Source organism: Hylobates moloch, unplaced genomic scaffold (genome assembly GCF_009828535.3).
Source record: "Hylobates moloch isolate HMO894 unplaced genomic scaffold, HMol_V3 SCAFFOLD_1, whole genome shotgun sequence".
Taxonomy (NCBI): Eukaryota; Metazoa; Chordata; class Mammalia; order Primates; family Hylobatidae; genus Hylobates; species Hylobates moloch.
In genome coordinates, this window is record NW_026652276.1 from 28,678,433 (window position 1) to 28,693,681 (window position 15,249).

A 15,249-nucleotide genomic window follows, 5' to 3' on the forward strand; every position below is an offset into this window, starting at 1 on the left:
ATTAAGATAATTGGATCAATATTCCATTACATTTGCCACAATTTATAAAACAGGAAATAGGTATCAATTGGATCATAAATTCAGTAAGTAATCTGTACTAGGAATGTGATTTATACTTATCTCAGAAGAGAAGACATAGGGATTGATTGAAGTATTAGAACATAAGCTTTTTCTGACCATAAAATTGGTTTTCAGAACCTTGCTTTATTTAATGTGGAAAAACCACTAGAGAAATTTTCTATGAGGAAAAAAGTGATTTAATAGTTTTTCCTCTAAATACTATAAATAAAATAATAAGTGATAAAAGAAGCACAAATCCAAATACAACATTTATTACATAGTATATATCTCAGGACATTCAAAAATTATCAGGTAAATTTTCTGCCATCCACATAAAAATATGAAAGATGACTTTAGGTTCATTTTTAGATAATAATACAAGTAATCAGGAATCTTAATGCACAAACTACAGAAGTATACTTCTCAATAAAATCTGAATTCTCATACATAATATTTTTGTGGTTTGCTTCAGTTTGTATGTATCTGTTGTTTTGTTTTGTTTTAAGAAATATCCTGACTTTTTATTTTTTCTTCTTTTTCACTCTTAAGACTGAAAAGTGTTCACGTGGGAAAAAAGATTGCCATAACTATTAGAAATTTGAAAGATAATTTGCTCTCAATGAAATTGCCAATAAAATTATCACTAATAAAATTGCATTAATTCTCTTAATATTTACCAGGAGATCCATAAACTACTTAGAATTATGTAGAAATGGAGAATATATATGAATTTCAGGGAGAAAGTGCATAGAAATTTCATAAAATTTTGTCTACATACCAAAAGCATTTAAGACCCACTGCCATAAATGATGAATATTATGACAGAATTCCAGTAAACATATAAATGGTGTCAGAAGAATAAGGATTATTTTTCCCTCATGGTGGCACCCAAGGCATAGGATGTCAAAGACAGGGGAAAGGTCATCCAGATTATAATCTCCTTATAAGAAGCCTATAACGAGAAATTTTCCTCCATGTTTTCATAAAGATTTAGGGAAATACATTACCAACATAGACAAAATTATTTTAATTACTGTACAAACTGAGGATGTTAGAATCCCCAGCACTATCGCGACTATCACTTAGAACCAGACAGTCTCTCTCAGGAAAAATACAGCATGGTTGACATGTTTATTACTGGCCCCAAGATTCCTCAAACCAATATAGAAAATAGGCACAAATTTGAATTCTAAATTAATATTTTCTTAAGTCCTTTTAGTATCCAGACAAGCCAAAAGGCACCTTTATTAATTTTTTCCAAGATTCTCTTGTATAATTGCACAATATAGCCCTGTGGTTAGGAGACAGGTCTTTAAGATCAGTATGTCCTAGGTTGACTCTGCCACTTACTGGCTATGACTTGGTGGGACTCACTGAGGAGATTTCCTAATCTCCCTATCCCCTTTCCTTATCTCCCTATCCCCTTTCCTTACCCGTAAAATAGAAATATGGCTGTGGCTACCTGCTAGATACAGTTGTTGGGAGAAGTAAATGAAATAATGCATGAGAATATACTATATCAATAAAAATGACACAAAGTAAATTTCTGAGTGATAAGCCTAAGGCTTCACCTTCTTAAATATTTTTAAATCCCTCATATTTAATAAACACGGTATTAATTTTGTTTTAAAAATTTAAATTACTCACCTAAATGGCTGCTCTCTTAATATCACAGTACATAAATCTGTGCAGATGTATTTATAGTGGTCAAATTTATCATAATGTAACATAGCAAAAATTAGCTTTTGCTAACTTTTATGTCATGTAGAAGAGTCACTACATTCCTGTGTTAAACTTAATAATGACTGGGGAAAAAATATTCTTATGGGACAAATAACCAGAAGCCAAGTCCTCATTAATTGAAGAAACAGCAATAAGATCAAATGACAAAGGAACAAGTATTTGTGTAGTGTTCACTGGAAGTCATTAATGTATACACAACACCTCACATATTTCCTGTACATATTTGGGCAACATAAGGGCTATGTCAAAGGTAATTTTAATTCTAGGCTCTGGTTTTAAAACCTAACCATCCCCAGAAAGTTGTAACTGCACTGCTCACATTGAAGTGATTAAATGTTATGACAAATTTTATTGTCTAAAAGCTGCAATATTTCTTTTTTCATGCAAATTAATGAAATATACTCTTAATTTACAATCTCTTCCATTATTAAAAAAATTAAATTAGTAATTAAATGTTATAAATAATTGTACTATTACTTTTGATGGCATTTTCATTACCACCCTACCTTCAGTGAAATGGTGCGAATAGGCCAAACTGGAGAGAACCAAGTGTTGAATAGGAAGTAAAAAGGTGAAGAAAGAAAAAAAATTTAAACTCTGTTTTCGAAACATTGGCTGGAAAGGGAAAAATGGTTTAAAAAGTAGTGGTAGTAAGAGGCAAAAAAAGAGTAAGAATGTATCTTTAGGGTGAGTCGTTCTGATAATGTTAATAGGGGAACAGTCAGTATAGGAAGACAGATGGATGACATATGCTCAGATAAGGGTACTGGAATTAGACTACCATATTTTCTCCATTTTAATTTCTTCTTTAATTTTTCCCCCCTGAGAAATTACCATTGTCCATTGATAATTCTAAAATAGGCATACAAAGAGAATTGAAGCATTGACTAAACCTGCAATGGAAACTTTTTAGTGGTTCATAGAACAAATTCCTACTATGTTCTGGCCACTCTTTTCTGTAAAGGGTCAGAGAATACATATTTTAGAATTAGCAAAACTATCTTTACAGGCCATATCACCCCTGCTGTGACTAATTAACTTTGCTTTTACAGAGTGAAAGCAGCCATATACAATACCTAAAGAAAGGTCATATCTATGTTCCAATAAGATTTTATTTTAAAAATCAGGAAGCAGGCCAGATTTGGCAAAAGAATCTTAGTTTTCTAACCCTGGATTTAAAGGATCTATTGCATTTTCGGCTTGAGGAGCGAAAGAACCTATATCAAATTTTACTGCCCAGTGTTTTGTTTGTTTGCTTATTTTAACAAACTAACAAAGGAAAATCCTTGTTTGGTCATGTTTTGAAAGATAAGTGAATTCATAGCAATGATATATTCTAAGTGTTTTTTCCTGTGGTAAAAATGATAAAAAATAACATATTTAATATTCCTGTAATTTTACTATGTAGAATAGGTAAAGTTTTCTAACCAAAATAAAAAATGTTTCATATGAAATAAGGTATTCAATACAATGTAATCTCATTGCAAACTGGCAGCTAGGGATAAGGATAAAAGTACTTGAACCACAATATTCTAAACTCATAAAGAGATATGTTACACCAATTTTATCTTATGACTAGTATGCTTAGTTTGGGAGGACTTTAAATCCTAATAATAACAGTAATCTTAGTTTCCTGAAATTTCATCTCATCAATTCAGATTGCTAAATCTAGAAGGAAAATAAGACAATAGTCACCGAATTGTTAACAGTATACTTGGATCCAGATTATTCTAAGAAAATCATTTTACACTTTGGACTGGCCTAACATATAAGCATCACATGTCCTAACACATGTTGGAACACAGAAAGTTAAGTGAATCATATTAATCTTTCACTTTACTAGCACTGTAAATTAATCATCTACCTACTTTTACAAAAAATATTATTTTCTAATACATTTGTAATTATTATATTTCTTAGGGATATTTTTATAAAAAATTATTTTAAATAATTCACATTATTTCCAAATTTAAGAGAAGCAGTATTATTTTTCTTCCACTGAACTTTCTGTTTTTCTTAGACTGTATTAATGAAAAATAATTCTCCTCATAGAATTTATTAACATTAGATGTGCAATTTAAAATAATGAAACTGATTGCTCTTATGTGCATGTTCTCAGAAGACAAGAACCAGAAAAAGCAAAAAATAAAAATTTATACTACAGCTGGATGAGTAAAAATTGCAAATTTTCCATACATTGCAAATTTATTTAAAATTAGGAATTAGTCCTAATTATAAACATCTTTAGATAGCATATTAATCCCCCTTTCTAGAATATGCAATAGCTATTAAAGTTCAAATATATTTTCATAGCTAATCATTTAATAAATTAATTTAAACAATGTCAGGAAACTGAAAATATGCCTGGTGACATTATTATTATAACAAAGGAATAAAGGTACACCTACTGATTTTCATAACTAGTTACTAAAATTTTCAATTATAACAAGAAAATATTGTGTTTAAGTGATATTGAAAATACAATTCCACTTACTTCTAACTGAAGAATATTCATAGAAATATAATTAATCAGCTACGTGAGTAGAAAAAGACAAGCCGTTACACTATAAATAAAACAAGGAAGTAAAGCAGTACTGTTTAGTATAAGGTCTACATACAGGAAATACTCTCAATAATTATACAAAAATATTAGGAAATGTTTTCATAAAATATCTTTGTGTTTTATAACTCCAGGAGACATTCAAGTTTCTTGATTTTTTGAAAATTACTTAAACTTAAATATTTGGGAAAGATGTTTAATAAAAATGTCTTTGCAACTGCTATTCTGATTTGTGTGTGTGTGTGTGTGTGTGTCTGTGTGTGTGTCTGTGTATGTGTGTTGTGGTTTCAGGGCTGGAGATGGGAAAAGTTTCTAGTCATTTTTCATAGGCTGAGTCATTTCAAAGTCTCCTAAGACACTTAAAAGTGTACATGTTAAATGTTAGAATTTTAAGAGAACTATTTATCTACATAATTGTTTACCATTCAGACTGAAAGCAATCAAGAGTTCTGGTCATTCCCATTTTGATCAAGAAATTGCAGAGAAAGTCTTCTATTACTTCAGGTACTGCATGCTTTGAAGGAAGAACTGTTTTCCGTTCCTGAAATTTAAATGTGCATTTATTTATTCTGAAAACATCAAAGATAAGCCTTCGACTCATTCATTCATCCATTCATTTTTTTTCAACAACATTTGTTGACTGTTATATGCCAGGAACCATTAATATTTTAATTACTAGGGATAAAGCAGATGAAAGCAAACAAATCCCTGTCCTCCTATTAGTCAAGTGGATGGAGACAGAATATGAATAACTAAATAAAAAACATATACTATGACAGATGGTACTAAGTACCTTGGGGTGGGGAGAAAGTAGAGGACTAAAGATAGAACCAAGTGTAGGACAAGTATTTATGTGAAGCTGGGTTGCTATGTATTTAGGGTGGTGAAGATGTCATTGATAAAACTGTTATCTGAGCATAAATCTAGACAAAGAGGAAGAGTGTCTTATGTTCCGGTTTGTATCTGCATCAGCAAGTGCAAAGGCCCTGCAGCAGGAGTGTGATTGGATAGTCTAAAGGATAGTAAGAAGGTAGGTTTGCCCTTTCAATAGCACATAGCATGTTAACCAAAAAAAAAGAAAAAAGAATGCATGGACCTTTTAATGCTTTTAATTATCATTTAAAAAGAAATACAATAATTTTAGTACCATGACTTTTAGAAACACTATGGAGGAAATAATTAGTAACAATAGGAGCTTACACTGCTATTCCACACGGAAGTTAGTCAGTCTATCAACTAGATCAGGGGTCAGCTAACAGTTCTTATAAATAAAGTTTGTTAGAGCACAGCATGCCCATGCCCATTTGTTTACATATTATGTATAGATGCATTTGCACTACATGAGACAGTTGACTAGCTGCCACAGAGTCCTTATGGCCCTCAAAACCTAAAGTACAAGTTGAGCAATCCCAAATCCGAAAATCCAAAATCTGAAATGCTCTAATAGCCAAAAATTGTGAAGCAGCAACATGATACCACAGGTAAAAAATTCCACATGCAAGTACTTAACACAAATTTTGTTTCATATAAAAAATTATTTAAAATATTATATAAAATTACCTTCAGGCTATGTGCACAAGGTGTATATGGAACATAAATGAATTTCATGTTTATAACTGGGTCCCAGCCCCAAGAGATCTTAATGTATATGTAAAACTAAATAATCCAAACCTAAAACTTTTGGAACTTTATATTTGTTAACGCTTGAGAGGAATGGGACTATGTGGCCTGAGCCACATAGCATGAAGCTGCAACTTCTGCTTCTTCGATTATAGATTAAATGTCTTCATTACTGTCCTAAAAATGATTACAAAAGATGGAATACCACCAGAGAGAAGACCCCTTTAGAACACTGCCCTTCCTTGCAGAATGTCAAAGCAATCTTCCTTGCAATGTAGCGGGCTGTAATCAATCAAATCATTACAAACTATGTAATGACCTTGTATGGAAAATGCTGCAACCCTGTTAACTTCTGTTTCTGCCTATATAAGTGAAAACTTCCCCATTTTGGAACACACACTCATTCTTTTGGAGACTGTGTTTCCCAGGTGGCTATCCTCAAGCTTTGCACTTGAATAACACTAAATCATATTTTCCAAATATCATTATCATTGATATGTATTTGCAAATATTCCAACATCTGAAAAAAAATCCAAAATCTGAAATACTCTGGTCCCAAGCATTTTGGCTAAAAGATACTCAAACTGTATGTAGTATTCTGACAGAATATCTTAGCAGACCTAAAACTAGAAAAATGAAGACATTTCAGCAAGCAACAAATGAAATTAGTACAGCCATAAAAATTATATCATGTAAGTCAGTGTACAAAATAAATCAAATAATTGGTAGTTTCTTAAAAATACCAAGGAATAGGGAATACTAATTCTATTTTATGGAATGAAGTATTGCTCAATAAAAATAAAATTAAAAAAATAAAACAATCATCGTCTCTTGAGTGCTGTCATTTTCTTCGCATTGGCAAGAAGTCACTAATTTGTTTGCTGACTATTTGAATAAGCAGATCTATTCTCACCTACAGAAACTCAGCAGCAAATTTTCCTTTCACCTCTCTTTCCCAAGCTGGTAATGGTTATATAACAAGTTACACAGAATGTTTACATGGAAATCCAATGAGGAAAGAGGATCTTTGCTGCCCCAAAAATTCTTTCCAAAAGTGCTACACAAAATTCAACACTGATGTTTATGACTGATAGCTGCTATGACATTCACGATAGTGGTGAGTTGAGGCAAATTTGGGGGCTACAGAAAAATCCCAACAAAGGGGTACAGTGTAAAATTACTTTTGTAAAGTTCAAGAATCATTTGGAAGGAGGCAGTTCAAGATGGCTGAATAGAAGCCTCTGATCATTAACCCTGCAGGAACACCAAACTGAAGAACTATTCACACAAAAGGCGACTTCATAAGAACCAAAAATCAAGTGAGTAATCACAAAACCAGGCTTTAACTTCATATTGCTGAAAGAGGCACTGAAGAAGGCAGAAAAGACAGTCTTGAGTTGCTGACACCACACCTCCCCCATCCCCTGGCAGTGGCCAAGTGGCATGGAGAGAAAAATCTCTGTCCTGTGGGAGGGAGACTGTAGTGATTATGGAATTTTTTACATTTGAAAATAGTGCTGCATCATCATGGCAGAAAGCAACACCAGGCAGAACTCAGCCATCACCCACAGAGGGAGCATTTCAACCAGCCCTAGCAAGAGGGGACTTGCCCATCCCAGCAGTCAGAACCTGAGTTCCAGAAAGCCTCACAGCCATGGGCTAAAGGGTTCTGGGGTACTAAATAAACTTGAAAGGCAGTCTACACCACATGGACTATAATTATTTGGCAAGTTATGATGCTATGCTGGGCTCAGAGCCGGTGGACTTTAGGAGCACATGACTTAGTGAGATACCAGCCAGAGCAGCCCAAGTGAGTGCTTGTGCCACACCTCCCCTAATCCCAGGCAGTGCAGCTCACAACTCCAGGAGAGACTCCTTCCTTCCACTTAAGGAGAGAAGGGTAAAGATGACTTTGTCTTGCAATTTGGATACCAGCTCAGCAACAGTAGGGTAGGGCACCGGGCGGAATCCTGAGGCCCCCATTCTAGGCCCTAGCTCCCAGAGAACATTTCTAGAAACTCCCTGAGCCAAAAGAGAACCCACTGCCCTGAAAGGAAGAACCCAGTCCTGGCAGGATTTATGACCTGCTGACTAAAGAGCCCTTGGGTCCTAAATAATCAGCATCAGTAGCCAGGCACTACTTGCTGTGGGTCGTGAATGAGACTCAGAGACATGCCGGCTTCAGGTGTGACCTAGCACATACAGAGAGGTGTGGTGGCTATGGGAAGAGATTCTTTCTGCTTGAGAAAAAGAAATGAAAGAGTAAAGGAGACTTTCTCTTGCAGACTAAGTAGCAGCTTGGCCCTAGTTGGGTAGAACACCAAGCGGGCCCATTGAGGTCCCTGAATCCAGGCCTTTGCACTCAAATGGAATTTCTGGACCTGCCCTGGGCCAGAGGGCAGACTACTGCCCTGAAGGGAGAGTTCCAGGTTTGGCAGCATCAACCTCAAGCTGACTGAGTCCTTGACCCTTGAGTAAACATTGGTGGTAGCCAGGCTGTATTTGCAATGGGCCTAGGCTGGTGGTAGACTTCCTTGATTGTGGAAAGGGGAGAGTAGCAAGGACTTTGTCTTGAGGGTTGTGAGCTAGCTAAGCTGTAGTAGAATAGAACACCAGGTAGATTCTTAAGATTTCCAAATCCAGGCCCTGGCTCCTAGACAGCATCTCTGAATGCACCTAGGCTAGGGGAAACTTGCCACTCTGAAGGAAAGAACACAAGCCTGGCCACTTGCTGATTGTAGAGCCTTAGGGCCTTGAGTGAACATAGGTGTTACCCAGGCAGTGATTTACAGTGAATGGGCCTTGGGGAAGACTCAGTGCTGTGCTGGCTTCAGGTCAGACCCAGCACAGTCTCAGTGGTAGTGACCACAGTGGTGGCTTCTATGAACCCTGCTCCAGCTCCAGGCAGCTCTACACAGAGAGGGAAACACCCATGGTTTGGGGGGAAGTAAAGGAAAAGTCTGTACCTGGTAATCTAGAGAATTCTTCCTGATCTTATCCAAGACAACTTAGCCAGTACCTCTGTAAGACTGCAAAAGCCACAACATTACTGAGATTGGAGTGCCCCCAATGAAGATACAGCTGCAGTGACCAAGAACTTAGATCATAACACCCAAGTCCCCTCAAATACCTGGAATGCCTTCCCAAGAAGGATGGGTAGCCCAAAATGTGAAGACTACAATAAAATACCTAACTCTTCAATACCTAGACAATGATCAACATCCACAAGCATCCACAGCATTTCCATCCAGGACAACATGACCTCACCAAACAAACTAAATAAGGTACCAAAGACCAATGGTGGAGAGATAGAGATGTGCAACCTTTCAGACAGATAATTCAAAACAGTTGTTTTGTGGAAACTCAAAGAAATTCAAGATAACACAGAGAAGGAATTAAGAATCCTATCAGAAAAATTTAATGAACAGACTGAAAAAAGTTAAAAAGAATCAAGCAGAAATTCTGGAGTTGAAAATTCAACTGACAAACTGAAGAATGCATAAGAGCCTCCTGCCAACAGAATTGATCAAGCAGAAGAAAGTATTAGTGAGCTTGAAGACAGGCTATTTGAAAATACAGTCAGAGAAAGAAAAAAGAATAAAACAGAATGAAGCATGCCTATGAGATCTAAAAAAAATAGCCTCAAAAAGGCAAATGTAAGAGTTATTGGCCTTAAAGAGGAGGTAGAGGCAGGGATGGAGTAAGAGGGAGGAAGGTAAACAGGAGGCAAACAGGAGGTAGAGAAAGACATAGGGGTAGAAAGTTTATTCAAAGGGATAACATCAGAGAACATACCAAACCTAGAAAAAATATCAGTATTCAAGTGCAAAAAGATTATAACCCAGATTAGACTACCTCAAAGCATTTAATAATCAAATTCCCAAAGGTCACTAATAAAGAAAGGATCTTAAAAGCAAGAGAAAAGAAACAACATATATAGCTCCAATATATCTGGCAGCAGACTTTTCAGTGGAAACCTTACAGTATAGGAGACAATGGTATGGCATGTTTAACGTTATGACGGAAAAAAAAAACTTGTATCCTAAAATAGTATATCCAATGAAATTATCCTTCAAACCTCAAATATCCATGAAGGAAAAATAAAGATTCTCCCAGGCAAACAAAAGGGAAGGGATTTCATCAACACCAGACCTGTCCTACAAGAAATACTAAAGGGAGTTCTTCAGTTTGTAAGAAAAGGATGTTAATGAACGAGAAAAAAGCATCTGAAGGTACAAAACTCACTGGTAATAGTAAGTACACAAACACAGAACATTATAACACTGTAATGGTGGTATGTAAACTACTCATACCTTGATAGAAAGACTAAAAGGTGAACTGATCAAAACAATAAGTACAACAACGTCAAAATATAGACAGTGCAATAAGATATAAATAGAAATAATAAAACTTTAAAAAGCAGAAGGATTAAAGTGGAGAGTTTTCAGTAGTTTTCTCTTTGCTTTTTTTGTTTGTTTATGTAATCAATGTTAAGTTGTCATCAGCTTAAAATAATGAGTTATCAAACAGTATTTGCAAGCCTCATGGTAACCTCAAATCAAAAAACATGCAACAGATACACAAAGTAAAAAGCAATAAATTGAATCATACCACCAATAACCTTCACTAAATGGAAGACAGGAATTAAGAAGAAAGAGAAGACCACAAAACAACCAGAAAACAAATAACAAAATGGCAAGGGCTTCCTCCTTATCAATAATAACACTGAATATAAATGGACTAAAACCACCTCCAATAAAAAGACATAGAGTGACTGAATGGATGAAAAATTAAGACCTAATGATCTGTTGTCTACAAGAAACACACTGCACCTCTAAAACTGAAAAAAAAGGAATGGAAAAGATATTCCATGCAAATGAAAACCAAAAAGGGGCAGGAGTAGCTATACTTATATTGGACAAAAGAGATTTCAGACAAAAACTGTAAAACGAGACAAGAAAGTCATTATATAATGATAAAGGGGTCAATTCAGCAAGAAGTTATAATAGTTGTAAATACATATGCACCCAACTGTGGAGTATCCAGATATATAAAGCAAATATTATTAGAGCTAAAGAGAGAGATGGACCTCAATACAATAATAGCTGGAAACTTGAAGACCCCACGTTCAGCATTGGACATATCATCAGGACAGAAAATCATCAAAGACACATCAGACTTAATCTGCACTACAGACCAAATGAACCAAATAGCTATTTCACAGAGCATTTCTTCCAATGACTGCAGAATACACACTCTTCTCCTTATCACATGCATCATCCTCAAGAGCAGACTATCTCTATCCTTGGGATATACATGGCCTGGCATATTGGGCCACAAAACAAATCTTAAAAAATAAAAAAAACAAAAAAGCCCTGAAATTATGTCAAGTATCTTCTCTGACTACAATAAAATTAAAAATCAATAACAGGAGGAATTTTGGAAACTATACAAACACATGGAAATTAAACAATACGCTCCTGAATTAGAAAAGCAAAGAGGAAATTGAAAAAATTCTTGAAACGAATGATGGTGGAAACACAACATACCAAAACCTAAGAAATACTGTGAAAGCAGTACTAACAGGGAATTTTTTAGCTGTAAGTGCCTGCCGATGTCCTCAAGTCCCTGTTCAGGCACCACTTTGCCACCTGCAAGGACCTTGGGGGACTGAACAAAGGATGATGAACATGGGAATAAAGACAAAAGAGTATATTTGGAGGAAGGGTCAGGGGACTCCTTGCTTCTAGTGAACAAGGGCCCTAAGCTTCTTTAGTCCTCCATATTTATTAGGTAAAAGAGATAGCGAGAAGAGGGGGTGATTGTCGGGTGACTATCAGTCGGCAGTTTGATTTACAGCAGGCTTGCAAGATTGCATTCTTCAAACAATAGGCTGTAGATGTCCCAGTAGATAACCTCAAGGAGCACAGTGCCAGGGAGTCATTGCCTTCAGCAAACCTTCTGGTGGCAGGCACAGTCGTAAGTTTGCCCGCATCCTGCATTCATGATAAACAGTTTGCTGTTTGATCATATACCCTCCATTGGAATGTTGAGTTGGTCATGATCCCTTTGCCGGCTCTCTACAAGTGCCTACACCAATAATAAAGAAAAACTTAAAATAAATTACCTAATGAGTCATTTTAAAGAACTAGCAAAGTAAGAGTAAACAAAACCTAATAAATATAAGAAAAATAATAAACATCAGAGCAGAAATAAATGAAATTCAAATGAACAAAACAATAAAAAGATCAATAAAACAAATGGTTTTTTGAAAAGATAAAATTGACAAGACATTAGCCAAAAAAAAATTTTTTTAAAGTAGACTCAAATAAATATAATTAAGAGGAAAAAGGGGACATCACAACCAATACCAAAGAAATTTTAAAGGATCATTGGAGGCTACAATGAGCAACTACGTGCCAGTAAATTGGAAAGCCTAGAAGAAATGGATAAATTCCTGGACACACAACCTACTAAGATTGTAACATGAAGAAATCCAAAAGCCAAACAGACCAGTAAGAAGATTGACACCATAATAAAAAGGCTCCCAGCAAAGGAAAGCCCTGGACACAATAGCTTCACTGCTGAATTGTATAAAACATTTTAAAAAGGAAATAATTCCAACCCTACTCAAACTATTCTAAAAAAACAGAAGAAAAGGGAATACTTCAAAATTCATTCTATGAGGCCAGTATTACCCTGATATCAAGGCCAGACAAAGACATGTTAAAACAAGAAAACTACAGGCCAATATTCCTGATGAACATAGATACAAAAATCTTCAACACCATATTAGCCAATTTAATTCAACAACACATTAAAAAGGTCATTCATCATGACCAAGTGGGATTCATCCTTGGAATGCAAGGATGGTTCAACTTATGCAAATCTATCAATGTGATACATCATAACAAAAGAATGAAGATCAAAAATCATATTATCCTTTCAACTGATGCTAAAAAAAGCATTTGATAAAATTCAACATCCTTTCATGATAGAAACTCTCAAAAAACATGGAGATAGAAGAAACATACCTCAACACAGTAAACGACATATATGACAGACCCACAGGTAGTATCACACTTAATGGGGAAAACCGGAAAGCCTTTCCTCCAAGATCTGAAACATAACAAGGATGCCCATTGTCACCACTATTATTCAAAATAGTACTGGAAGTCCTAGGTAGAGCAATGTGACAAGGGAAGGAAATAAAGGGCATCCAAATCAGAAAGGAAGAAGTCAAATTATCCTTGTTTGCAAATGCTATGATATTATACTGGAAAAAAACCTATTCACCAAAAAAACAATTAGGACTGATAAATTCAGTAAGGCTGCAGAATATGAAATCAACATACCAAAATCAGTAGCATTTCTATATGCCGACAGTTAACAATCTGATAAAGAAATCAAGAAAGAAACCACATTTACAAATAGCTACAAATAATATACCTAGAAGTTAACTTAACCAATCAAGTGAGATCTCTCTACAATGAAAGCTATAAAATACTGATGAAAGAAATCGAAAAAGAAACAACAAAATGAAAAGATAGTCCATGTTCATGGATTAGAAGAATCGATACTGCCAAAATGTCAATACTACCCAAAGCAATTTACAAATTCAGTGGAATCCCCATCAAAATAGCAATGACATTCTTCCTGGAAACAGAAAAAATAATCCTAAAATGTATATGGAACCAAAAAAGTCCCACATTAGCCAAAACTATCCTGAACAAGAAGAAAACTGCACGAATCACATTATGTGACATCAAATTATACTACAGAGCTATAGTAAACAAAACAGTATGGTACTGGTATAAAAACAGATACATCGACCAACAGAACAGAGAACACAGAAACACATCCATACACCTACAGTGAACTCATTTTCGACAAAGGTATCAAGAACATACATTAGGTGAAAAGACAGTGTCTTCAATAAATGGTGATGGGAAAACTGGATATCCATATCCAGAAGAATCAAACTAGACCCCTATCCCTTGTCATATACAAAATCAAATCAAAATGGATTAAAGACTTAAATTTACACCCTCAAACCATGGACCTTCTAAAAGGGAAAATTTCCAAAAGAAACTCTTCAGGACACTGGTCTGGGCAAAAATTTCTTGAGCAATACTCCACAAGCACAGGCATCCAAGACAAGTAATGGACAAATGGGATCACATCAGTTAAAAAGTTTTGCACAGCAAAGGAAACAATCAATAATGTGAAGGGACTACCCATAGAATGGGAGAAACTATATACAAACTATCCATCTGACAAGGGATTAATAATCAGAATATATAAGGAGCTCAAACAACTCTAAAGAAAAAAAAAATTTTTAAATGGGCAAAAGATCAGAATAGACATTTCTCAAAAGAAGATACACAAATGACAAACAGTTAAATTAAAAGTACTCAACATTACTGATCATCAGAAAAATGCCAATCAAAACTACAATGAGCTATCATCTCACCCCAGTTAAAATGGCTTTTATCTAAAAGACAGCCAATAATGAATGCTGGCAAGGATGTGGAGAAAAAGTAACCCTTGTACACCGTTAGTGGAAATGTAAATTAGTACAACCACTATAAAGAACAGTTTGGACGTTCCCCAAAAAAACTAAAAATAGAGTTATTTAATATGATTCAGCAATCCTACTGCCAGGAATATACTCAAAAGAAAGGAAATCAGTATATCGAAAAGATATCTGCACTATTGTGTTTATCTCAGCACTATTCACAATAGCTAAGATTTGGAGGCAACCTAAGTATCCATCAACAGGTGAGTGCAGAAAGGAAATGTGGTACATATATGTAATGGAGTACTATTCAGCCATCAAAAAGAATGAGATCCTGTCATTTCCAACAACATGGATGGGCCTCGACATCATTATGTAAGTGGAATAAGTCACGCACAGAAAGACAAACTTCACATGTTCTCACTTGTTTGTGGGGGCTAGAAAGTAAAACAATTGAACTCAATGGAGGCAGAGTCTAGAACAATAATACCAGAGGCTGGGGAGGGGAGAGGGGATGGTTAATGGGTACAGAAATACAGTCAGAATGAGTAAGATCTAGTATTTGATAGAACAAGAGAGTGACTACATTCAACAATAATTTATAGTAATTTTTAAATTAATAAAAGTATAATTGGATTGTTTGTAATATAAAGAAATATAAAAGCTTGAGTTGATAGAACCCCATTTACCCTGTGATTATTGTACACTGTACACCAGTATCAAAATATCTCATGTATCCAATAAATAT

At 35.1% G+C, this 15,249-nt stretch overlaps 1 protein-coding gene across 6 annotated transcripts in view; it reads right to left on the reverse strand.

Annotated features, from left to right (window-relative positions):
* SPAG16 (sperm associated antigen 16) overlaps window positions 1–15,249 on the reverse strand; it is a 1,164,736-nt gene that overhangs the window by 1,131,573 nt on the left and 17,914 nt on the right. For 4 of the 6 annotated variants that reach the window (XM_032754635.2, XM_058438724.1, XM_058438729.1 and 1 more), the window contains one exon: window positions 4,786–4,904. The exons of the other annotated variants lie outside the window; for them this stretch is intronic. In XM_032754635.2, coding sequence (XP_032610526.1) covers window positions 4,786–4,904 — 119 coding nt within the window. The remainder of the gene's footprint in view (window positions 1–4,785; window positions 4,905–15,249) is intronic. 6 annotated transcript variants of the gene reach the window in all.